Source organism: Polyodon spathula, chromosome 7 (genome assembly GCF_017654505.1).
Source record: "Polyodon spathula isolate WHYD16114869_AA chromosome 7, ASM1765450v1, whole genome shotgun sequence".
In the NCBI taxonomy this organism is placed as follows: Eukaryota; Metazoa; Chordata; class Actinopteri; order Acipenseriformes; family Polyodontidae; genus Polyodon; species Polyodon spathula.
In genome coordinates this window covers 20,162,187-20,189,375 of record NC_054540.1, presented here as the reverse complement: position 1 = coordinate 20,189,375, position 27,189 = coordinate 20,162,187, and the positions used below count along the sequence as shown (strand labels likewise).

General features: G+C 36.4%; 1 protein-coding gene across 1 annotated transcript; it reads left to right on the top strand.

Annotated features, from left to right (window-relative positions):
* Window positions 1-965: 965 nt before the first annotated feature.
* LOC121318327 (laminin subunit beta-1-like) lies at window positions 966-26,735 on the top strand. The gene is made up of 34 exons (XM_041254855.1): window positions 966-1,051; window positions 1,147-1,234; window positions 1,865-2,037; window positions 3,049-3,187; window positions 4,597-4,670; window positions 5,255-5,443; window positions 6,379-6,442; window positions 7,267-7,469; window positions 8,095-8,215; window positions 8,309-8,497; window positions 8,851-9,027; window positions 9,263-9,375; window positions 9,725-9,804; window positions 9,922-10,057; window positions 10,151-10,309; window positions 10,393-10,520; window positions 10,646-10,766; window positions 10,927-11,128; window positions 11,445-11,588; window positions 11,820-12,051; window positions 12,408-12,571; window positions 14,541-14,765; window positions 15,379-15,596; window positions 15,864-15,960; window positions 21,000-21,369; window positions 21,538-21,722; window positions 22,056-22,297; window positions 22,806-23,009; window positions 23,147-23,291; window positions 24,117-24,324; window positions 24,630-24,771; window positions 25,105-25,281; window positions 25,521-25,680; window positions 26,129-26,735. Exons 2-34 carry the CDS (start codon window positions 1,204-1,206, stop codon window positions 26,263-26,265), a joined length of 5,349 nt encoding a protein of 1,782 aa, XP_041110789.1. The 5' UTR covers window positions 966-1,051; window positions 1,147-1,203; the 3' UTR covers window positions 26,266-26,735.
* The last annotated feature ends 454 nt before the right edge of the window (window positions 26,736-27,189 follow it).

The following is a 27,189-nucleotide window of genomic DNA, read 5'->3' as shown; positions in this document are numbered from 1 at the left end:
GGTCCTCCTTCTCCAGCTTCTAGATATGTGATCACCACAGTTCAATGCAATTACTGTGACAATCTTTTTAAACACAAAGGGATGTATTCACAAAGCATTTACTACTGTGCTACGTTAACACCAGTTTTTTTTTTCTTTTAAAATGAGAAGACTTGGTAATTTAAGAACTACTTGCACATTAGTTGTTTCTTGCTTGTTTGTTTCATGCTTGTTTTGTGATTTTTTTTTTTAGTGATACAAATAAATAGTCCAATCTTCGCATCATTGTAAAGTTTTTTTTTTTTATGTCCTATGTTTTCTCTACATGTAGATATGTTTTTAAATCCATAATTTTACAGTATTTAAATTTAACAAATGATGTGCAGTTTATATGTTTGTAGTTAATTTCTATGTGAGTGAAATACTGTTTATTCTTAAATGAAAAAATGGATATATTAAAATGATACAGATGGACTGGATTATGTTACACAGGCAAACTAGAGACCCAAGGAGATCTCAGCATTCCAGGTAACACACAACGCTTGATGAATGTGTATTCAATTTACAGTACTGTAACAATGGAATGAAGTCAGTAGTCTAAAATAGATATTGCCTATTGGCATTTCATAGATATGGGCTTCTATTGCATGCAACATAGTCATTTTGCAGTTTACTATGCCTAATTCATTTGTTGTGCTATACTATTTAAAACAAACAAACAAAAAAAAAGAAGTTAACATACTTCCATGCCTTTTAACAATACATAACAATTTGTTTTGCTTTTACCAGTATATGTTGGTAGAAAGCTTCTTACAATAGTAAGAATCTGTAAAGTATACATCAACTGAACAAAACACTAAAAAAAAAAAAAAATGCTAGAGGGTTTTAATGCATACTACTCCGCAGACCGTTCTTTTTTGTATGTATCTACTGTACTTTCTAACAAGGTGCTTGGAAGCGCATGCGCTTATAGTTTCGCTCAGTTTGGAGTTGAACAAGTCCCATTAGAAGTGTTGGAATTACAAGGGCAGGGCGGCAGAGCAAAGCGCAGTGTGAGGGGCTTTGGATAAGCGTGCGTCATACATATTTGTTTAAGTTGTTACACATTGCATATACGGGTTTAAATTGTATTGTGTTTTATTTGTTTTTGTTTCTCACTTTTCTTAGAACATTTGTGGGCTTTTAGAAAGAAAAGTCAAACCCATGTTATAAAAGACTAGGAAAATGTGGATACTCCAAGTTGCTACGATTCTAGGTAAGTTTTTGTGACTTATAACATGCAGTTTAAATGTGTTTTTGATAATGTGCCCTGTTCTGTGGCCAATACAAATAAGTAATACTGTTAAAAAGTACAAAGAACAGGGTAATTTTAAATTATTTTTTTTTGTATTTCAGAAATATAAAGGAATCATATGTAAGTGGTTTAGTTTCAGACAGTGAATTACTGCAGTTGTACACTTCAGACGTATATTGGGTTGGTGCATATTTCCAATCAAATGTTTCGATCTCTTGTCTGTTTCAAAATTCCCATTGTAATTTGAGCCTAAGCATATTTTTCCTGTTAGCTTTGAACCGGTCTGAGTGCAAAGGAAATGCAGTCATATGTTTTTAATTAAAGCCAGTACAAGCAATGTTGGAGTGTAACGGGCTTTGTTTTTCCTTATGGGATTAAATATATAGATAGATAATATGTGTGTGTTACAAAAATACACAGTGTTGTTTAGCTTTTATTTGGAGTAGTATGTCACGGCATAGCTGTCGGAAAGTACCGCACATAACCTCTCTACTGCAGGCAATTACAAAACCTTGGGGTCCAAAATACTGCAAGCGGGTTCCGTCTTTTTCAGCTGGGCTCGACTTGTTCACGTTTCTCTTCATTGTTTAGTTGTCTGGGTGCACGCCCTTGCCCAGGGACCCCAGTTAAGTTACGGCTGTGCGGAGGGAAGTTGCTACCCGGCCACGGGTGACTTATTGATCGGAAGAGCGGACCGGCTTTCTTCCACCTCCACCTGTGGATTGTTAAAACCTGAACCCTTTTGCATTGTTAGCCATCTGCAGGTATGCACTTTAGATTGACTTAGATGCAACATTGCAATACAACCAATCCCAGACACAGCTCGGTTTTCTGAAATTCCCATTGTTAAAAAAAAAAAAACAACAACTGTGGATTATGAGGAGGATAATGTCATAACTTAATTGACTTGCACACTTGATATGTATTTGATGCAAGTCAATGATATAGAAAAAAGTTTAACAATCACTGTTTTATCTGTTTAAGATACTTTGTTTAGGTCATTCTCTCAAACATATATGTAAGATAGAAAGCTCCTAATTTTTTTTTTTCCAAAGAACAAAACTGTTTACATATGTTTTTGTTTGTGTCAACTTTGCTTTTATATTCAAGTTGAAGCTACATTTCATATGCAAAGATAAAAAGGTATATATATATATATATATATATATATATATATATATATATATATATATATATATATATATATACACACACACACACACACACACACACACACACACACACACCCCTAGAGCATCTTTAGATGTGTTTCAAAATCATGTGGTATGAAATACAAAATATTTTGTAATGCATAATATATTTTAGTTATTAGTTTCCCATGACTAACCTTTGTTTACAAGAAAGTTAGTCAAGATTTGGGATGAGATCCAAATAACCAAGGGGTTTAAAAAAAAATTCTTGTGATGTTTTTTTAATTATTTTTTAAAACAACAAATGTATCTTATTTTAATAATTGAGACCCAGGGAAGATCAGAAGGCAACATTTGTGTATTTCTTGTTCCTCTCCTTAATATACTGTCTAGACAACTTCCTGGTGGGTTAATCTAATCAACAAAATGGACACGTGCATTTTAGCATTAGTCTTACTTTTTCTTTTTTTACTACTGTGTTTTTTTTTTTTTTCCCCAAAAGAATCTCTGATTACACTTACCAGGCTCAGGTATAATAAGATGCATACTTTTATTTCGGTTTGTTTAAAGCCATTTTCAATCATTGAAAATACCCAGTAGTCTGTTTTTTCCCCCAAACTTTAGGAAGAGAAGAAATGCTTTGTTTGTGATTCCAAGGAACGGTATGATGAGAATGTAAACCACACAACCAGCCATGGCATTGAGAACGTTGTAACAACATTTGCACATAACCGCTTAAAAACCTGGTGGCAGTCTGAAAATGGTGAGTTCTCATGTGAACTTCTCGTGGGTCATCTATTTATTTAATAAGGTGGTGGTAGTTAACCCTTTAATCATTACATACGTGCTGACTAAGTGGGGGTTGGGGTTGACTTAAAAGTAATGCATAGGCAATGTGGAATGAGACAAACCCATCCATTTGATAATTAGCACTGTACTTAAAACAACAAACAATGACCTGGGCTGCTGTCTGGGTCTCACCGGTCCATCAAATGAAGGAAAGGGATCACCTAGTTGCTAAAGAAAAAAATGTAAATAGTGCAATGTTCAGAGATTTTTCTGTTCAAACTTCCTTTTAGTAGTTTCTTTTGTTTCCCTTAAGTGATTTTGCAGTCATTACTACAAAGATTTTAACCTTGGCATAGTTTACATTTAAATACAGCCAGTGGAGTGAGAATTAAGGGATTGCTAACTCCTGCAGGGCCATACAATGGGGAGTTGGCAAAAGCTAGAATGGGGCCTGGACCAGAGCATGCCCAGTAATTATCCAGTAGCCCTGGACATACTGAAATAGAGGATTTAACTTATAAGGCAAGGGTGTGTCTGTGGAGCTAATGGAGCTGCTGTTGATAAAAAACATATGTGGTAACAGTCTGCTCTCCTTTTCATACAGTAACTTGTAGTATGCCTTTTGTAAGTTGCTTATGGCAGTTCTGCAATTCCACTTAACCTTAGCTACTGTTGTAGAATGAGACAGTTGTCCAAAGCAGAGCTAGGTTAAGTCTCCAGTTAGCTTCAGTAGGCTGTATTCACAAAGCTGTTTATGTAAATTCTTTTTTTGGGATACATTTAAATGCTGTTTAATAGTCACAAATCTAGAGACTAGAAATGTTCCCTGTGTATCACATTATGTAGTTTACTCACAAGATAAAATGTCATGAATAGGTTCCAGTATCTTTTTACAAACCATTTTTTTTTATTTTTTATTTCTCTGACTGCAGAGAGGGCAGAATTCCCAATGTGCAATGTTGGACACTGGAACCTAACACACTGTGTGGGTGTCTTCATGTCCTCCTACTGTCTGTTTTATATCCCAGAGAGTATACTTTAGAATTGTATTGCTTAAGACTACCTAATTTTAAAATGTAAAGTTCATCTGGTCGCAGAAATATTAAGAAGCACGTGTGTGGGTTCTTTGTATTGTGTAAGCCGTGCAGCCAGTGCACATGGTTTTTAAACTGACAGTTTTATTAATTAATGTTTTAAAGTGTTTTACAGCCCACACCCTCCACTAATATGGGACACTATTTTAGTTGCTTTTGTGGGAGCGCTGTGGGCTGCAAACCAAAGGGCCCCAGCTTTGGCAGAGGTTTTACTTGGATAAGACCACAATGCACACAGATGTTCCTGTTTGCTTCATGGTTTTCCCTGCTTGTTTTCATGTCCCTGTAGGTTTGGAAAATGTTACCATCCAGCTGGATCTGGAGGCGGAATTCCATTTCACTCATCTCATTATGACGTTCAAGGTATCTCAGGAGGTTTTCTTGGCACAATTCCTCTGCTTGGGGTCCCAGATGTTCGTAGGAGTTTAACATCGAGTACTCAGACAAGTATTCTGTTTTTAAAAGCTCTTGGAGCTGTGTGGTTTAATATTTGTATCTCAAAGATATAACTGTTTCTCATTCACCTCCTGACAAGTTAAAAAGACAGGTCCTAGCTTTACAATGTGCCTGTAAGTGTGAAGTTGGAATGTAATAAACCAGTTTACGCTTTTGAGTTGAGTGCTGGTATGAAAGCAATGGATTGTGTGTAATATTGAATGGGAGACTGTGTTAAAATGAATGAACCACTTTGTCCTGTTGTTGACATTTTGAAACGCACAGAATCGTTAGGTTACTTACAACATATGAAACTAATCCAGCAAGTGGTCTTTTTTTTTCTAAAAACAGTGGTTTAGACTGGATTTTCTACTTGATGAGGTTTTTGAGAGGAGCTGGGGATTCAGATTAACTGAGCTGTTTTATAATTCTTACTTAAACGTGTATTTTAAAACATATAACATGCCTGTAACAGACATACTTGGTTTACTTGTACTTTTTTATTTTCTTAGACATTTCGTCCAGCTGCCATGTTGATTGAGCGCTCTTCTGATTTCGGGAGGGCCTGGCAGGTGTACCGTTATTATGCATATGACTGCGAATCATCATTCCCCGGTATTTCTGTGGGGCCAATGAAGAAAGTAAATGATGTCATCTGTGACTCCCGCTATTCGGACATCGAACCATCTACAGAAGGAGAGGTTTGTTGAATAAGGCCAGTTTCAGACAGATACTCTAGAGGCATGCCAAACTCAATTCAAGCACAACGTTTTGACTGTCCCAATTAAGTACATGAGTAGAGCGCCGCCTAAAACAATTGTTTGCCTCAATGCTCTTTTGACGCTAGCACACCTTCCTCTTTCACTGTTAGTTCTGTTAGTTTCATTTGAGCAATTTATTTTGACTCTCTTATACATTCGGACAAAACTAAATGGAAATGAAATAATACAATGACTATTTCAATAATTGTCAGTGACAGGCTTTGTAACTAAATGGGGATGCTGTGATTCGTGTTCTTGTAACTCGACTTAATAGAAATGCAGCTGAAAAAAAATGTATCATAGCCCAACTCCCAGCAGCAGCATGAAGCTCTATTTCTTAACTGGCTGCAAATCGTGCCTGGGGAATCTGCTTGTCGAGCTTCCGAAAACAGAGAAACCCCCTTGACTAGATTGTAGTGCAGTGGATTGATCATGATCTTAAGGGTAAAAACAGTCTCTAAAGACTGAAAACTTTTTAAATTCAGATGTAGTAGTAGTATTATTATTATTATTATTATTATTTTGTTTAGCTGTATTTGTTTGACACGAGCGAACTGTGCTGTGTAGGCCTACTATTCTCAAGTAACGCAGTTTTTCTTTATAATAACAATATGTCATAATTTATCTGCAGTGCGATTTTATTTAAGACGTCTTTGGAATACGTGCAATATGCTTTCGTTTCACCAGTGTGAAACAAATTGGGTATTCGAATTTAATGAAGTGCGGCTCTAACGCGTACTTAATTTCAATTAAGTTCGGCACGCCTCTGTCTGAAATTGTCTTTAGTTTATCTGGCAAGGTGAAGATTTTAAGCCAGGATTTTAGTCATCTGCATATTTTTGTCTGTAATGTTACTTTTATTTTCTCCTGTCTAGGTTATCTTTCGAGTCTTGGATCCTGCTTTTAGAATTGAAGACCCTTACAGCCCCAGTATCCAGAGTAAGTTTGCTGCTGCTTTTCTTTAATCTGGTGTACATTATTGCTGATTTGATGATAGGAAAAAGATTGAAGGAGGAAACAGACCAAGCTATTCAGTAGTTTTCACTTTCTTAAAATCAATTGAAATGGAGTAATTAAAAAATAATAATAAAAAAAAAAAGTTCTGTGAAATAATTCTGATTGACGAGAGTTCCAGAACTGCTGTTTGACTCAAATCATCCAGCTGTACATAAGTTTAACATTTACAAAACCCCCCTCATCCAATCCATGGTTGTGATAGAATAATAATTTCAATATATTTTAGGTCATACTGCACACAGTATGTTTAAAAAGTAGAAGATTGTAGATATATTCTATTTAGGATAAATATTCTTTCATCTGACATAATTCTCATGGTAGTTTTGTCTTGGTTCACTGACGAGAAGAACGTGTAGTAGGATGTTTCTGACTTGTGTGGTGGTGGGAATGAGGGAATCTCTGTGTTAGCTTCCACCATTAGTTCCAGATTTGACTCCCCCCCCCCCCCCCAACATAAATATTTTAGTTACACTCAGATGATGCATTACACTGTACCATAAATTCCTATTTGTAATGTAAATCTAAACAGTGGGTGCAGATATAGTGATTGCTCTGTTTTCTTTCGTCAAACAAACCAAGAAATTGGTACAGTAAAACTTTTTTGAATGAATGTTGAAAATATAATAATAATCTTTATATACCTCTTGAGCTTATTTTATTTAATAAGAATATTGCAATTATAAAAATACACATTTTATAATAGTTTACTGAATATAACTTTTTTTTTTTTTTGTTCAATATTTAAGATATGTTAAAAATCACTAACCTGCGAATCAATCTTACAAGACTACACACCCTGGGAGATAACTTGCTGGACTCAAGGATGGAAATCAAAGAAAAATACTATTATGCCATCTATGACATGGTAGTCCGTGGTAATTGTTTCTGTTATGGGCATGCAAGTGAGTGTGCTCCTGTAGATGGAACTGGAGAAGATGTTGAAGGAATGGTAAGTTGAATTAATTAATGTTCTGAAATTTGACTCGCATTATTGTACAATTTAAAAGGGTTCATGTTCTTCACACACAATTCAGTTGAAACTGAACAAGTTCCATTGCTCATTTGCTGCTTTAGAGTGCTCTACTAATTCTTTTAAAGGCAGATGTGATGTAGACACATGTGGCTTCATTATTGTATTTATGTTTTCAGCTGTGCTGAATCATATAGGTACTTATGACAGGACTCTGTGACGGGGTTCTAATTATATCCAGATGATAACATTCAAGCGCTTTTCCTTCATTTGAGAGTTTGAATGTTTTACATAGACTCTTGTCATTTTTGGCGGGAAACTGCATTCTGCTCGGCAGCTGAAGCATATATTATTCCAGAATACAGTACTGGCCAAAATGTAATTTACAAAAGGTTATCACTATTTTTTTCATCATAACTTTAATAATGATTTTTCAATAGTTGTAAGAAAGCTGTTGTGCAGAAGCTGTATTGGCTTGACATTCAATGTTCAATTTTTTATTTATTTTTTTAATTCAATTGTTTACATTCTGAAGTTACTTTTTTTTCCATTTAAAAAACTAAATGTTTATTAGACGTTTCCTTGAATGTTGCTTTATTTCCAGGTACACGGGCATTGCATGTGCAGACACCACACCAAAGGTTTGAACTGTGAGCAATGTGAGGATTTCTACCATGATCTACCCTGGAGGCCAGCTGAGGGACGCAACAGCAATGCTTGTAAAAGTAAGTTTGTACAGCTTATTTAGAATTGATTTTAACTTTTTTTTTGTGTGTATGTGATTAGAAAAGTAACATTTAGTTTGTTCTTCTTTCCAGAATGTAATTGCAATGAACACTCATTCACCTGTCACTTTGATATGGCTGTGTACTTGTCCACGGGAAACGTCAGCGGAGGGGTATGTGACAGTTGTGAGCACAACACTATGGGACACAGCTGTGAACAGTGCAAGCCTTTCTTTTACCAACATCCAGAGAGAGCTATCCGTGACCCCAACATCTGTGAACGTAAGTTTACTGTGTCATCACTTCAAATGTAAGATGTCAGATAAGGGGTGGAGTTTGTGCCTGTCTACCCTTTGATCATTGTCTGAGTCAGGTAAGCAGTTTCAAAAGCCTGTGACGGGATGGGTAGCACCTGCACTTTCAAGTGCTATCTCTGAGTATAGAGGAGATTTCAAAGAAACCCTTAACCACAGGAGGAAAGGGGATTGCTTCTGTGTTTTCTGTTGATCTGTATATTTTTACCTGTTATATGTATGTTTTTTAATATGTTGCTGTTAACTGGTGAGGTTTAAGTGGCATAAAAAAAAAAACAGAATAGATGCTTCTTAAAAACATATTTTCCATTTATCCTCCAGAATGTAACTGTGACCCAGTTGGTTCCCACAATGGTGGAATCTGCGATCGCTACACTGACTTCTCTACTGGTCTCATTGCGGGACAATGCCGCTGCAAACCAAATGTTGAGGGCGAGCGTTGTGATCAATGTAAAGAAGGGTTCTATGGGTTAAGTGATGATCCCTTGGGGTGTCAGCGTAAGTAGATTTTTAAAGGCTTTTTCTTTTTTGGTAATATATTTTGGTTTTAGAGGGTGTTCTGTATCATTACACATTTTTCTTTTTTTTTCAATTAATTCACTGTTTTTGTGAAACCAAAGTTAAAATGTCCACTATTATCATAAATAATGGAATGCTGCAATGTATTTGTGGCACAGTCCTGCTTGAGTGTGTGACGGCAAATTATTATTATTTTTTTTTCTCATTTGTCCAGCTTGTACATGCAATCCTTTGGGAACGCTTCCTGGAGGAAATCCATGCAGTGCAGAGACAGGAAACTGTTACTGCAAACGCTTGGTAACTGGGAGGAACTGTGAACAGTGTCTGGTAGGGAACCTTTTTTTAATTGTGTAGAATGCTGACAGACAGGATTTTTTTTTTTCTGTCCTGTGTAGTTCAGAGTAGAAACTCTAGTTGCAAATCTGTATTAATGTTTTTTGCCCTTTAAACATAAATCAGATTTATTGTAATAAAATTGGTTGGCAGAGTGAAATATAATAGCAATTCTAGAAGCACAAAGTTGCCTTTCGATATCAATTTGGTAAACCACTTTTTGCAGTAGTAAACGTGTTTGCACACACAATTAAGAGCATAAAAGCAACACATTTCTGTAAAGCTGCAAAAATGACTGCTGTCATGAGGTCTTGGAGAATATTAATGGCTTTTTGTTCATCAGCCTCAACACTGGGGACTGAGCAATGATCTGGATGGATGCAGGTCTTGTGACTGTGACCATGGTGGAGCACTCAACAACAAGTAAGTACAAATTTAATTAACATCACATTTCCATTTTTGTTTTTAGCTGCTGTTGACTTTAGAATCCCACACTTTATTACATTACATTTTCCTTAAACTTGTTTTGCTTGCTTTTAGCTGTTCTGCAGAAACGGGACAGTGTGAATGTAGGGAACATATGTTCGGACGCCAGTGCACTGAAGTTGAATCTGGGTTTTACTTTATTGCGCTCGATCATTATACGTACGAGGCAGAGGATGCCAACTTTGGCCCAGTAAGTTAATTCAAAGAGTTAATTATAATTTATAACAAGTTTCAGTGCTTGTGAATATCTTTTTAACAATTTAATCTGATGCCATATTTTTAGGGAGTGAGCGTAGTCCAGAGAACATATCCTCAAGATCGGACACCAACTTGGACAGGAATCGGGTTTGTGAATGTTCCAGAAGGAGCCTATCTGGAATTCTATATTGACAACATTCCCACTTCAATGGAGTATGATATTCTAATACGCTATGAACCTCAGGTAACTTTATTATGATTTTTCTTTTTAAATGTATACTGTACAAACTTGTCAAAACTTGATTCTATTTGTAACACCTGTTTTAGTTACCAGATAAGTGGGAAGAAGCCATAATAACTGTTATTCGCCCAGACATCATTTCTACCAGCAGCAGATGTGTGAATACAGTGCCTGATGATGACAACCAGGTGGTATCTCTGCCTCCAGGTTCCAGGTGTGTAAAACCTATGCACTAGTATTACTGTATAACCTTATTGGGAGATAGTGATGCATCCCTTCCTTGTTAGTTCACTTTAATTAGCATGATTATAACCTGTTACTTTCTCTTCCCCTTTCTAGATATGTAGTCCTGCCACGCCCTGTGTGTTTTGAGCAGGGACTGAATTATACTGTCCGCCTGCATCTGCCACTTTACTCCCATCTGAGTGATGTCCAATCCCCATACACGTTGATTGATTCTGTAAGTTGCAGCAGACTACTGGGCCGAAAAATAATATACTGGTACTGAATTTCTTCTGCTTCAGGATTACTAGCTGGGATTAATTGGGCTGGGCAAAAAAAGAAAACTCAATCTGTGATCTGTTTAGTAAAGAAGATTGTGTTTTCTGATTGTCTTGCAGATTGTACTCATGCCTCATTGCAAAACGTTAGAAATGTTTACCGGTGGTTCAAGGGAGGATGTTGATACAAACAGTGCTTGGGAAACCTTCCAGAGATACCGCTGCCTGGAAAACAGTCAAAGCGTGGTGGAAACACCAATGACTGACATCTGCAGAAACATCATCTTTAGTATTTCTGCACTGCTTCATCAAGGAGCGTTGTGTATGTATATTGATTTGCTTTAGTTTGTATAGCACAACCTCTGTGGTTAAAAGCCATTGGTCTAATACACGTTTAGTTCGAATAACCATATACAGTTAAAACAGTGTTGTGGTTTGTGTGTCTGGATTTGGTTAGCAAAGTTGAGGGTTTGATTGCTTGCTAAAGTTGACTGAGCTTAGAAGGCAGGCTGAATCTTCCTGCGCTGTGCTTAGTTGCTGTTTGCCACTCCGTTTTGCTTTGTCCAAACGCTGTAAGTAACACACTGATCATGCATTGACTGTAAATGTAAGCAGATCAATTTTGTTTCTCTTTGTAGCCTGTCAGTGTGATCCTCAAGGGTCTCTTAGCACAGTGTGCAACCCCAGTGGAGGGCAGTGCCAGTGTAGGCCTAATGTGGTTGGGAGAAACTGTGACAAATGTGCTCCTGCGACCTACTTGTTTGGACCCAGTGGCTGTAGATGTAAGTATATTTTCAGTTCAAATGTGAAACCTGGTATCTTTTTTTTTCTTTAAAAAAAAAAAAAACAAAAAAAAAAAAAAAAAAAACATTTAAATATGTGCAGTAGACATTTTTTTTTTTTAAATTGATTTTACTGATCCAATCAAATGGAACTAAAGGCTGTTCTCGTATAGTGTGAGTGTAATTATATATACATATATAAACTCTGTATAACTTGATTTTCCTTTGCAGCCTGTGAATGTAACCCCCAGGGCTCTTATAATTCATTCTGCCATGTTGAGACTGGACAGTGCCAGTGTATCCCTGGAGCCTATGGACGTCAGTGTGAGAAGTGTCTGCCAGGATACTGGGGATTTCCTAGCTGTCGTCCCTGCAATTGCAATGGACATACCGACCAGTGCGACCCCCAGACTGGAGAGTGTGTGGGCTGTAAGGATCAAACCACAGGCCGCAACTGTGAGAGGTATTCAGTTTACATTGTTTATATTCATACTACTCAATTAGAGAATGCACTGAATTTGTTTAACAGAAAATACATATGTGTGTGTATGTATGTATATATGTGTGTGTGTGTGTGTGTGTGTGTGTGTGTTGTATTATCTATATATATATATCATATATAGCTATATATATATATATATATATATATATACTCAAGTACATTCAGGTAGTGTAATTGGGACAAAATTAAGTCTTACTACATTTATGAATACTGTTATTAATTCAGAACGTCTTATGTTTAAGTAACTAAGAATCTACTTCTTGGTTCTACATGTTTGATACTGAATGTTGTTAATATTGAATCTCACTGTCTTACAGGTGTTTAACAGGTTACTATGGCGATCCAATTCTTGGGTCGGGTGATCACTGTCGGCCTTGTCTTTGTCCAGATGGCCCCAACAGTGGACGCCAATTTGCTAGCAGTTGTTCCCAGAACCAATATTCTCTCCAAGTTTCTTGTGCATGCAACGAAGGATATGCAGGTAATACACTGGGAATTCAAACACACTCAATAGCATTTTTTTTTTATATGGGGCGCCAAGTGTAAAAAAATAAAATCACAAATATTTTACCAGGTTTTTTTTTTTCCTGATTTAACTTAACCCTTAGCGGACCATTTTTTCAGCGGTTGTCAGGCACGTCGGGTACAATTTATTTTCACACGTGCTGTTTATTTTACACACGATTTTTAAACAGTAAAACAGGTTTGAAAGGCACTGAATTGCGAAAGTACACTCAGTACTGTATCTCCTGCCAAGCCCCACCCCTTGTTTGCTGTATTTTTCACATACCTCTTTATAGACGTGCATACTGCTAAATCCTATCCTGGTCACTTGATTTATCACCAAACTCCTCAATAATGCAATGCAAGTCATTATTTTATTACTATAACATCTCAAAAGGCTCTTAATGTCCATGATATTCTTTGAGCACTGGATGCAGAAGCAGCTGTCTACTTTCTTTATGTCCGTGTTATCTCTGTGGTGCTGTGCTCAAATATGCCCCTTTTTTTTTTTGCTTCATTTGGCTCCTATTGGTCTCGCTAGGCCATTAAAAGGTTTTCTCTGCATTTTCCAGAGAAAAAACGACTAGAGACCGTTGCTTTTCGTCTTTTTGATGATGTCGGACAGGGTCCAACATCGGACTGGAAAGGGAAAATTGTAATGTCGGACCTGGTTCAATCCTGGTCACGTATTTTTTTCCCCCAGATTTAGCTTAATACATAAATATTAACAAAAACACTTATGTTTTAAAATGTGGACTTTCAGAAATATCACAAATTCAATATTTAAAGTCATTGTGACAATTAAATCTGGGAAAAAAAATTACTCAGTCTTTAAATATATTTGTTTACTCTTTGCAAGTCAACATTTAGCTGAGATATTAAATCTGAATCTAACAAATAAATCTGTGAAAAAATACATGGAACCTAAATCTTTATTTTATACTTGGCATCCAACATTTAGCTTAACAGAAGTTTGAAGTACACGATCTTTCAGCATTTTAAAGTAAGTTCATTCTTTTGTTAGCAATTCAATCTGAGAATTTTTTTGCAAAAAATGATATTGCAAGCTAAATCTGAAGCTAACACGCAAATGATTTAAGTGGTGGAGGGAGCTGTGTCTGTGTGCGTCTTATTCTGATTTGATGTGCTGTTGTATGAACCATGGCAGAGATCCTCGTTCTAATTATTTGACAAAACAGTTTCTTTATGTAAAATAAATAAAAAAAATGCAAAATTTAATAAATTTGCTAAAACCACCCAAATAGACAACCCGTCTACCATCATTCTCCAAAACAGAGGGAAAAGCCACCCAATTGTCAACATTGCTGTCCGCCGCTTCCCTGCCGCCTCATTGCATAGAATGCCTTTGTCAAATGCTTAAATGGATTGTGACTGATTTGCCTGTTAGCTTCAGATTTAGCTTGCAAAGTATTTAGTTTGCAAAAACCAGATTTATTTTTCCAGATTGAATTGCTAATGACAAAGAATGAACTTACTTTAAAATGCGGAAAGATCATATATTCTGGATTTATCTGTTAGATTGTTGGATGCCAAGTGTAAAATAAAGATTTATTTTTTAGATTCCCAGATTTAACGTGTATACTAAATGTTGACTCGCGAAGTGTAAAATAAATAAATAAGTGGAGTTTGAAGCATTTATTTCCAGATTTTAATTGTTTAATTTTTTGTTTGAATCTAGGAACAAATGGGTGATTTAACTTAAATTTGGGGGGGGGGGGTACTAGTAAAATTTATTTGTGTGCTTTTTTTTTTAAACACTTGGTGCCCCATACTTAATGTAGGATTGTTTGAAAATCACAACATTAAGGAGTACTACAATTTTATAACACAAGAGTGGTCTACTGGTAGCAGTTGATTTTTGCAGAAACTGTTAAACTATTTAAATAGGTCTAGAAAGTTCACCTTTGTCAATTTGTATTTTTTAGGTGCCAGATGTGATGACTGTGCTCCAGGTTATTATGGGAACCCAGAGGAAGTAGGAGGAGTGTGTCAGCCGTGCCAATGTAACAACAATATTGACATGCTGGATTCGGGTTCCTGTGATGTACGCACTGGAATTTGTCTGAAATGCCTCTACAACACTGAGGGTGGAAGCTGTGAGCAATGCAAGCTTGGCTACTATGGAGATGCTCGGACACAAAGCTGCAGAAGTAAGCATTTTCTTTTTTTGTAAAAATGGTCTAAAGGCATTATCTGTGGCAATAGTAGTTAGGGGAATTTTGAATTGCTTCTTGACATGTAAGGCAGCATTGATGGAACACAGCAAATAGATTTGTTTTCCTTGATTAGCTTTTGGTCACCCCTTTATCTGAAGATTAGATGTTATGCTGTCTGGGTGTTTAAGTGTCTCCCACCCCCATGGACCAGACTTTGTTTACATTTACCCGTCTGAAGTACATTGTTTTCACAGACGACAGGAAGGGACAAGATGGTGCCACATATTTAATGAAGACTTGCCCTCCTTTAAGAAAGGGCTTCCTGCATACTGATGTCTTTCCATGATATGTTAGCATTTCAGCTTAAGGTTTTCTTAGAATTTACTTGCAAAATTGTGTTTTAGATAAATATGAAAAACGTGGAAACAGTGGTGGTATTCACTTCCATCCAGTTAATGAAAGAAACATCCAATGTTTTAAAATATATTTTCTTACTTAAATTTAGCAAGTGTCACTGGTCATTTTTCTTGTGCTACGTATATGTGTGGTATTTGTAAATACAAGGAACTGGATAACATTGTCTTATGTGCTCTTTTTCTTGTATTAGAGTGTGTTTGTAACTACCTGGGTACAGTGAATGATACCTGCCCCTCTTCAAGTGAGTGCCACTGTGACCTCAACAATGGTCAGTGCCAGTGTCTCCCGAATGTGATTGGACAGAATTGTGATCAATGTGCTACAGACACTTGGAATCTGGCCAGTGGGAGTGGGTGTGAGGATTGTGACTGTGATGAAACACGTTCCTTTGGATCATCTTGCAATGAGGTACCATCAGATAAAGTTTTCTTTGTTCTTTTCAGGTTCTGTCTGTAATTGAATTGAATGTCCACACTTATAAGAATTACTGGCGATGGGAGACCGTGTTGGCAAAGTGTGTTCAAGCACACAATCAGTCAGGAAAGTGCATGTTTTAAAATATTCTAAAAGGTTTATGTGTTATAAGGGTTTAAGTTTTTGTTAGAATTCATTAACTGTACAAAAGCAGTATAAAGTTTGTCAGTGTCAGTGGCTTATGAGTTTGACTTTCTGCAGTTAACAGGTCAGTGTGCATGCAAGCCTGGATTTGGAGGTCGTGCTTGCAACAACTGCCAGGAGCTTTTTTGGGGAGATCCTGCTGAGGAATGCAAAGGTAATTATTTATCTGTTCATATTAATGTTGGGACAAACTCATTTTAGTTTGTTGTTATTGGGGTTTGAGTGGGGCCCAATGGAAAAATGTAGCACTAACAATCACTAATGTATATTTTAGCAGGTCTATCTCCTGTCATAACAAAGGGTTAAAGCAGGTGTCCATTGTCCTGAGAGACTAACGAGGTGATCATTAGTAAGCTACTTAGATACAAATAACTTGCTTTAATTATCTTACTTCTATCTTAATACTTTTTCAATTTGTGTTTACGTTTAAAATCTGTTTGGATCAGCATGAATTAGAACTTCCGTATTCTCTCAAGTTTTGAAAATATTATCTTATGTAATGAATGTTGTCATGTTCTTTGATGTTTTTTGGGTGTTGTACAGTGTCTTGTGTGTTTTTTTAAATTTTTTAAATTTTTCTTTTGTAAATTAAAAGGTGGGTAGTATCTTGAAACCATTCACTATTGGCAACATACCAACAATAGAATTTCCATGTCTTTCCTTTCTACTTTTTTAAACAACAAAGATGTTTGGGACTCAATATAAGTTACAGGAAATGTTGTATTGATGTGTGGAGTGTCCAGATATGCTTTTATCTGACAAACACAAGGAAAGCCTGATCTAATCTAGAAGCCATTTAAGGTTTACATTTTTATTAGCGGCATTCTAAATGTAGAATTATAGTGAAGTGTGAAGTGTCTGAGAAAGTGGCTTAATTACAGTGCAGTAAAACATGTCATACCTTGGTGTTTCACGTGGCTAAATATGGTCAGATGCTGACAAGACTGTTTCTGCTAATAACTTGGACCAGCTCTGTCTATACCCAAGGGTGGATGTGACTATAAAGCAATGCTTTGATTGCTGTCATGTGGAAACAGGGGTAATGTTAAAAAGAAAACAGACTTTCAACAGCTAACACAAGGGCCCTTTTGTCCCAACATCTTTAGCTTTTTTTCTGTAGTCTAACATGAAACTGTGTAACTGAGTTGTGAAAACAAAAGTTTAAACTGATACTAAAGTGCTGGTCAAATGCTAAAAATGCTTAGTGTGATACAATATTACAAACCTTTTAGTGATGAAGAAAATTTGTTAGTAAAAATGTCACCTAATGTTAGCATAGATACCTTTGGTGTTCATAGACAGTGTATAAGGTATTTAAGTAATTATCTAAGACTGAAGCACTTTAATTTGCACTGCTGAATGAAGGGCAAGCTGTGTTTAAGGCATGTGTTTAGAGCGAGGAAGTAGTAAAAAGTAGAAATGGCCCAGCTGTGATTTATGAGAGAGCTGTGTGAGGTGGCTTCTTGGCTTTCATTCAAGGTAACAGTAGTGGATAAGGGGGTGTAGAAAGTAAGAAAGAAATGCTGCTTAGAAAGTAGCTATTATATTGTAACTGCTTTTATTACAGCAGTTGTCCATGTATTTTAAGGTCAGAATCAAGAATTTAGCAGTATATGTATATATAATTTTGCATATCTTGTTTTTGATATTTTTTACCCAGACAAAGTGCCTTGGCAGCTTGAGAAGAGACATTCTTGAAGTTTGTGGTTCTTGATTTGTAAAAATAATAATTCCACTAAATCTGAAAACCCATAGAATAAAGACTTTAAACCAAGCCAAACAGTCAACAGTAATTCATGTTTTCTATAGACTCAAAGTAGCAACAGTCAAGTAGCCCTTTTAATTTGTTTCCAAGAATGCAGCAGTTCTGAGATTTAAGAACGGGGCCCATACGTCAGGCATGAATCTCATTAAATAGACTGGCTTCATGGTGAATTCCAGTCAACTCCTTGACTTGGTAATACACATTAGAAGTTGTTAAGTTTTCGTGGAGATGCTGTCACCATTTGACACCCATCTGAAGGTACATTCGCCAAAATGTTTGTCTAGGTTTGTTATAGAGTTATTAAGGATTCTGAATTGGCTCATAGCTTCAAATTCTTTTTGGATGCAGTACACTTGGTCAGTGTTCAGTACAGTACATGGGGCTGCCTCAGCAGGGATGAAGACATTGCAGGCTTGAACTATCACTTTTACAAGCCTAACAATGTTTACACATCAACCCATGGGCCAAATCACACCTCAACCACAGGTTGATTAATTCAGAAGTAGTAAACATTAACAATTTGGGGTGTCAGTAATGCAATTCATTGTAACCAGCAGGGCTAGCTCTGATATAGATGCTACGTTATGGTTGACAAACATGAGTAATGCTAGACTTTGAGTTTTGCCATTCCAAAATTGTTGTCATTACAGCCTGGACAGAGATGTAGTTGGCAAACTGGTAAAACTACTGTGTGGGTGCCCAAGCGTTTTATAATATTTAAAGAATGCAGACATTTTCATTGAATTATTATTTTGCTGGCATTTCCTACTTGCTTTAGATTGTCCATTATTGGAGTAAAAAGGATCAATTCACACAGCTTACATAATGGCATGTTTTGTGTGGGCTGCAATGCGTAGGATTAAGCCAATACAAAACAAAGCTTTAAAGGGTAGTTTGCTGGAGGATATTAAAATCAAACTCGCACGAAAAAAGTTTGATTTTATAATGTTGCATACTATGTATTTAATCTGTGCATGTTAATCAGTGAAGTGATTATCTATCTTTTGGTTGTATAATAATACTTAAACCTAGAATCCATCAATAGAAAACTGTTCATGAGCAGGGTATGATACAAGTTTGTGTATTAAATGGCTGGAATGTCAAAGCGAAGTGAGATTGTCTGGAAAGGCTTTGAACACTTGGAATGCCTTCTGTGTGGTTCAGATCCCCTTTGTTGTTCTATCTCCAACCCCTTAATTTAACAAGATCTTTCGAATTCTGTGGTTTCCTCTGTTCCAGCCTCCATCTCATTTGGAAGAAGAACTTTTGACCCTTGGGTAAGAGATTTTTGAAGTGGGCCTTTGTTACTCCTTGTTACTTGAAATATAGTGTAATGGTCGTGCCATTACAGAAGGGACAAAGGTTGTGAAGGAGTGCTGATAGGCTTTTGTAAAAAATAAATAAATAAAAAGCTGCATTTATCTACAGCTTGATTAACTCAGATGATTAGCTGGATCCAACGAGTGCATGGAAATGAAATCATCCATGCTTTAATAGAAATGTAATGACCTTATAAGTTGGGCATCTTCCCATGCAATGACTGCACAATACAGCAGCTGTTTGACATACTGTGACTGTATAGATTTCTCAAAGTGAATTAAACTAATTCCCTTTTATTGAAAGAAAAAAATCTGTCTCCCCAAAAGGGAAAAGTGTTGAAGATAAAATGCTAAAACAGTTCTCCCTCCATACACATAGTATTTTGGGTAGTTGATGGGTGCAATATGTCAGGCAAGATTAAACTAATAACCTGCTGATCCAGACATCATTGTTTAAATACCCAACAGATTTTCACTAACAATAGAATTACAAACAATTTTAGACTAATTTCTTCCCTGGTTTGTTGAGTCTTTTTTTAAATGCATTTCTTCTACATTGCATTTTCCCTAAACCCAAATTTTGACTTTGTTCAAATACATCCAGGCTCTTCAACTAGTTTAAGGGGGCCAGATTGGAAAAAAAAGTTAGGAGTTGGTGGGCCAAAAGTATTTTATTCTGCACATTTTTAAGCAATATAGTAAATATTGTATAATGTAATGTTAGTATATTGAACAAGACTTACAGACTTTACCATATGAATAGTACTTTAATAATAGAAGCGTGTGAACATTTAACAGAGTACCATTACAAACATTTTTAAATGTATCTGACATATTAATAGTATAACTGTTCTACTTTAATATATAGTCTAAGAGCGAGAACTGTGCGACAGTTGGTTATAAATAAGGTAATGATGTGACTGAAACTGTAAAAATGCAAACCAAAAAACTTTCATCACACAATGTGAGTGTGTTGCTTAAAACAAAAACTTGTGTCTTTCCTTCTATTCCATCTCTGACAGAATTGAAAACTTTTAAACAAACAGATTAGGAATGGGTTAAAAGTAACATATGGGAAATTGATGTATAATCATGTTTCTACATTTTTGGTTAATTTCCCAAATAATGACATTTGATGTTTCTGACCAAACTGTTAATCTCCTTTGTATTGTATACTTTTTAATTAATTAGAAATTCTACATGCACAGGAATTGTACAAACACGTTGGTAGGAAGAGATCAACGCCTCTGCTTCTGAGTTTCTAACTGCTAAGCCCTCAAAATACGTATTTCCAAAAGCTCCTTATTTTGTTTCAAAATGCCTTTTGACATTGTATTCCTTAACTACTGACACACATTCATTGCACATCAAACACACTGGCTTTGTGTTCGATACAGTTTGTAAAATAAATAAATATTTATTGGTCCACTCACTGAATCTATGATGTTCACCATCAAGTTTTCTCTTACTAGATAGAGTAGTGGGAGCCATGTTTATATCACTTTCAAAATAAGATGGAAAAAAAAAATAATAGCATAACACAAGCAACACAATAATAGCAACACAAGTAAAAAAAACTAAACTCGCCCACAGAGTAATCAAAGCAGAACTCTGTGGAACTGCGTGAGTCGCTGTGGCTTAATGACTGGGAAGGGGTGGTGTGAAGCATGCGCTGCTTTGCCGTATACAACAAGACGACACACGTCTTAATTGCAAACTGATTTATGATGTTAGTGTTTTTTCTTTTCTATATTTATTTTCATTTTTGCTGATTGTCGCTGGCCCATGGGCCAGCAGTTGAAGAGCCCTGAAATAAATATTTTGTATGTTTTATTTTCACCGAACCCAATTTTGACTGAACATAACCCAGTTTTTCCTAAGGAACTACAAGCTCCACCAAATATATCTAACATTTGCTATTATCAACTAGCTAAGGGCCCCAGTCTGAAAAACAGATGCTATGTGTGACCTCATATTTGCATGTAAAATACAGTATATTATTCTGCAAAGTAATGGGTATATTGTTTTAGAATACAGTATAATTAATAAATCCAACACTTCGCTGATGCCTATCTGATCTTAAGTATTGTGTTTAACCCCCTCAAACAGCTTGTGACTGTGAACCCAGTGGCATCCGGACACCCCAGTGTGACCGCACTGATGGGAACTGTATCTGCGAAGAAGGAATAGCAGGTCCACGTTGTGATAAATGCGCTAGAGGCTATTCTGGCGTTTTCCCCGACTGCGTGCAATGCCATCAGTGCTTTGCTGAGTGGGATGTTATTATTGGAGACCTAACCAATAAGACTCGCAACCTTGTGAAGAAGGTGAACTCCATCAAAGCAAGTGGCATTACTGGACCGTACCAAGACACAGTAAATGCAATCGAGCAAAGGGCCAGTGATATCAGAAGTCTTCTAGCTCAGAATCCTGCCGCCCAGCCTCTCGGTGACATTCAGAATCTCCTGGAAGAGGCAGAGTAAGTACATCAATGTGATCAATATTTACGTTTTAACTGTATACAGCAAAAAGATTATACAGGTCTTTTTTTTTTTTCTTTCTCTGTGTTGGTGAGATTGATACGGCTGTGGATGGGAACAAGTTTGAATTATGATTACTAAATAAGTTTATTTTTTTGTGTTCACAGGAAACTGATCACAGAGGTTAACAAAAATGTACAAAATGTAGAACTGGAACTTGCTGCCACATTAGCCAATAACAGCAATGCAAACACTGAGCTAGACGACCTTCAGAAAGAATCTCAGAATTTGAACAAAGTGGTTAATGACTTGGCAGAGCAGCTGGAATTTGTCAAGAATTCTGATGTCCAAGGTGAGTGTGTCTCCTAAAGAACACATGGAATATTATGGATGTTAAAAGTATGTGAATAAGTACCTAAAATGAAGGTTCAAGACAGCTGACTTTCATTCATTTAAGCGTGTAACGTTGGTCAATGTTATTCAGTATAGTCCTATCTTGACTTTTGGTATTAGCCTTTGATATATATAATAAAAGCTGTAAGATGTGATATTGGTTAATTTTAAAACAGGTTTGTTTAAGAGCTTTCTATGATCTATTAATGTGCCGTGGTTTTCAAGAATTAATAATCTTTTATCAATTTTTTTTTTCATTTCTGTACATTTCATTTTGTATTTTTTTTTTTAGGCGCTTTAGACAGTGTCAACAAGTATTTTCAGCAGTCTATGGACGCTGAATCACGGGTAAATACTTCCACTACTGACCCAGATAACACAGTAGAACAATCCTCTGCCATTCGCCAGCAAGTGGAAGACTTAATGAATGAGTCTCGTATCCAGTTTGAGGAAAACCAAGAGAATTATACAAAACATTTAGATGATCTTGCTGCTCAGCTGCAAACCCTAGACCTGTCTGAAGTCAATGAAAAGGTAAATGACTTTTGAATTCCTTTTTTTAACTACTCAGTTGTCATTGAGATGCCTATTTTCATTTTAAGCCTTGTGTGATCTGTTCTCTGCTGCTCACTTGTTTGCTAAAAAAGACCTTGTACATTTGTAAAGGTATAAGTAACACTTGAGCGTGGTATGTTCTCTGCTTTATTATGAAGCCCTAGACCTTTCACCAAACCGTGTTTTTAGAACTGGATGAACTGCTTTAAGAATGAACTGGGGCACATCAATGTCTTGCAAGTCAGTAGGCTTAAATAGTACTCTAAACAGTATGGTACATAGAGAAAGAACCTGTTAAAATATATGTCCATGACATGTTCTTGGTTTTAAAGTCTGTCTTGAATGGTGTTTGTGTGTAGTCAGTACAGCAGTTGTGTTGTATTGTGCAATATTGATGATAAGAAGAGAAGTTATTTCTGGCATTTTCTAACAGTCATCTCGCTCCTTATCTGATACTAACTGCAAGGCTTTATCTTCCTTGCCTTAGACTTGTGGAAGTTCTTCTGGAGCCTCTTGTACTGAAGGACAGTGTGGGGGTTTAAGCTGTCGTGATGAAGATGGAACCAAGAAATGTGGAGGCGAGGGCTGTGATGGTCTTGTTACTTTGTCTCACAATGCTTGGAAGAAAGCTGTGGACTTTGACACAGAAATTCTCAATGCCCTGGCAGAGGTGGACCAACTGTCTAAAATAGTATGTCATTTATCACAAGTGGCCCTCAAAGGAGAGGGCAACCAGATGTGAAATTCATGTGTTGAAAAATGCTTTTCCATAAAAGATGACTGTTGGCTACTTTTGACAGATCTCTAACATCTTTCTCGTAATTGAAGGTTTCTGAGGCGAAACTGAAGGCTGATGAAGCCAAGCTAAATGCACAGGGAGTTCTCCAGAAAACAAACTCAACCAAACAGAAAGTGGATAAAAGCAACGAAGACCTGAGAAATTTAATCAAGCAAATCCGCGAGTTCTTGACACGTATGTATTAACAAAGCTTAGTGGTCAAACAGAAAGCAATGTATGCTAAAATGAGTCATATGCATTTGCAGTAATTTTAGATGACACACAAGCATAAAATGTTCTGAAAATGTCCTGCACCGAACAGTACAGTTATCCTGTTTGTACTCCTAGTAGACCAAGCTCTGAGGTAGAAGTGTTACAGCATAAACCCTGCAATGCCCATTTGGTTGATCATATGTAAAATACAGTACTCAGCCACCCTTGGTAGCATATTGTGTTTTAGGGCTGCTACGATTAAATGGCAAATCGATTTTTCTATCAATTCCATTTCTCATTATATACATTGATATAAATACTGGATAATCGATTTCAATAATTTCATTTTTGTGCATAGTTAATAACATTATGTAAGTTTATCAACTAAACTGCACCTTGCTATTTACAGTATTTCTGCCAGACAAGCAGGTACCATCCTACCAGCGAATCAGTTTTGTTAGTACACCCCTCTGTATTTGAGGTAAACAAAAGAAAAAAGCATGTCGTCTTGAATCCAGAGTAGGACGACAGGCTTGTGTTCGTTGCAAACAGCCTGTACATAATGTGGGCACATGTGAAAATGTATGTGGGCAGTACAATCATTGTTGTTTATTTGAATGATTCGATGTGGTTTGCCCAATTAATCGATTGCTATTTGTAGGCTTAACTGATAGCCCTATTGTGTTTACACTCCAGCTTTAAAAGCCAAATGTTATGATATGTAATGTAGTATATATTCCATGACAGATTTACAGTGTGGTGTTTGGTAGACATCACCTGGTTAATGAATCTGATTTTATGTTGCAGAGGATGGTGCGGATCTCGAAAGCATTGAGGCTGTTGCTAATGAAGTGTTGAAAATGCAGATGCCTACAACCCCGCAACAGCTTCAAGAATTAACTGATGACATCCGGGAGCGAGTGGAAAGTTTGTCTGATGTGGAGATAATCTTGAACCAGAGTGCTGAAGATATTCACAGAGCTGAGACTCTGCTTGGTGAAGCCAGAAAAGCAAGGTGAGTGAGAGTCTCCCAACACCAGAATTTCCAGCTCCAAAAATAATTTTGTTTTGGTCTGGTGCATTTAAAAAAAAATTAAAATTCAATTCAACCCCTGTAAATTGAGAACAGTGTAACTTTTGGATTTATATTAAATTGCTGTTTTGTACCATGTACTTTACAGATTTTAGCAGAAGTAGGTGTATTCTTTTGAAGCTCTTAGCATTGATGATTTTGGATGGTGGACGAAGTGTTTTTCTCGTGCTTTTTAATTTAAATCATGAATCATTACCGAGCATATCTGAACTGGCTGTCTGTTACAGTAAAGAAGCAACAGATCTTAAGAATACAGCTGACATGGTAAAGGAAGCCCTTTCAGAAGCTGAAAAAGCCCAGAATGCTGCAGAGAAAGCAATTAAGCAGGCTGATGTTGACATCAGAGGGACTCAGGACCTGTTGACCTCGGTGAGTCATCTGTCCAGACTGCAATGGTGCAGAAAGAGGGTGGGTGAGACCCTGAAATACAATGGCCTGTGTGTACCCTTGTCTGCCTTTTAGTTTGAGCTTTTTTTATGAGCCTCTTCTCTGAGTAAGGTATATATTTAAGAATTTAGAGCAACTAATTAAAGTCATAGGTGTACATTTAAAAAATCAAACTTTTAAAATATTGTAATGTAGTGGTGAATACTGAAATGTTGTTTCTGAAGTGACTTAACAGTGATAAGAATACATACATAACTGTAAAAAAGCGTGACTGAATAAACTCTAACAAAGTCAACATTGTTCTTTTGATCCTAGATTGAATCAGAGACTGCAGCTTCAGAGAGCAGACTAAACAATGCAACCCAAAGACTTGCTCAGCTGGAGAAGGATATTGGTGATCTAAAACAGAAGGCATCTGACAACACAGACATGGCTGAAGAGATTGAGAAATCGGCAGATAAAGTTAAGCATGATGCAGAGGAAGCTAAAAGGGTATGCTTTTACATTCTTTACAATCCAGAAACTGTTGTGGAAAAATGTCAGCCCTTGTCATCAAGCATTGAAGTTCCAGACTGTATACAAACCAGATTACTGTAATTTGTTTATAGAAGAATAAATGAGCTGAGATTCACTAGTGCAGTTCATCTTTTGATTCAACTGACATTCCTTTTCTTTGAGTAACCTCTACTGGTAGCATGTGTATCTGACACAAGGAACGTTTTAATTCCCAGGAATTGGATGATGAACTGAAGAACAAGTATGATGTTGTGGAAGTTCTAATAGTCCAAAAATCAGAAGGTGTGGCTGATGCGAGGAAGAGGGCAGAGGCACTACAGAATGAAGCAAAACAACTGCTATCACATGCTGGCGGCAGACTTCAGGAGCTAAAAGGTAAACTACAACTCTTAAACAGTTGGATAAGGAGACACACACACTTTTGTTTAATGCTAAAGTTCATTTATTTAGCTTATGTGTTCTCAGCCAGCTGCTATATGCTAAACATAAACAACATTAGCATACAGTGTCTGAGCAGGAAATTGGACAAAATACATTTGTTGTATTTTTTTTATGACTGTTTTTACCCAATTAACAGCTGCAAGGATTCTGGGTTGTACAACAATTACATCGCAAACTTTTACTCTAGTCTTTTCAGGATGTAAAACTCGCTACACCACGCTGCCACCTGCTGGACCAGTGCAGAAAACTAAATTTGATATCATCTGTAACACTTTAAAAGTAGTATTTAGGTGATCAAATAAAAATGTTGCTGTAAAAAACCCACAGCTGATATTTGTAATGTGGCAACACTTTTATTAATTAACTGTTTTGTGTTTTTCAGATTTAGAGAAAACATACGAAGATAACCAGAAAACCTTAGAAGATAAAGCAAAGGTTTTAGTTGAGCTAGAGGAGGCAGTACGCTTACTTTTGCAGATTATCAGCCAGAAAGTTGCTGTTTATAGCACCTGCTTGTAACAGACATGATGCTGTTCCATGAATAATATACATAATAAGAGTAAAACATTAACTAATGAAATGTGCAATTAAAAAAAAAAATCCAAAGAGAATGCATTTTACAATATATTTGACAAGTAATGTTTGTAAACAAACCAGTACAAAGGAACCAAATGCTATGTATTGTATTGTGAAACATGCACACACATGTTGTAAGAGTCCAGTCATTACTAAAGGAGTTTTTAATGAAAATTGACCATAGCTGGGTTTTCTATTTAATCATTTTGTATTCATAATAAAAAATAAACTTTTGAACAGTATGCACAAATAAAGAATGCACAAAATGTCCCCCACTATTTCCATATAAGTGGAAAATTAGGCAGGTTAAATCCAGTCTCCGTATTTACTTTTAATGTGAACAGCAATTTTGCAAATGCACTGGATGAATTTTTTTTTTTGTTTTTTTCAAATAAAACTTTTAAATTACAAAATAGTCACACTTCAGAGCTCTTTGTGTCATGTTAAAACAACTTTAGTTTTCCGTTCCTGTTCAAATCCTCTAATTTTATGGCATAAATCTCTGGACAACCAAGTTTATCACTGAAGTGGCAGGTTGTAATTTGACAGCACCGACAATGGAATGGGGAAAGGAAAACCCAATCCATAGAAAACATCCCAGTACCCAAATTTGAAGTTGTGGCAGCAGCCTTATAAATCAGTTGACGATACCCACGATGTAATCTGACCTTAAAATCATAGAATACAGGTGTGTAACAAGTATTATGCAAATATCTCAAAGCTTTAGGTCTTTGTCATATGGAAAAAAGTCATATGATCACAATATGGCAGCCACCTTGGGTCATAGTTCAAAGTAAAGGGTAATGTTAGAATTTGCCCAAGGAGTTGCCATAACACTGAATATGTAAGAGTCAGTGGTTTGAGATT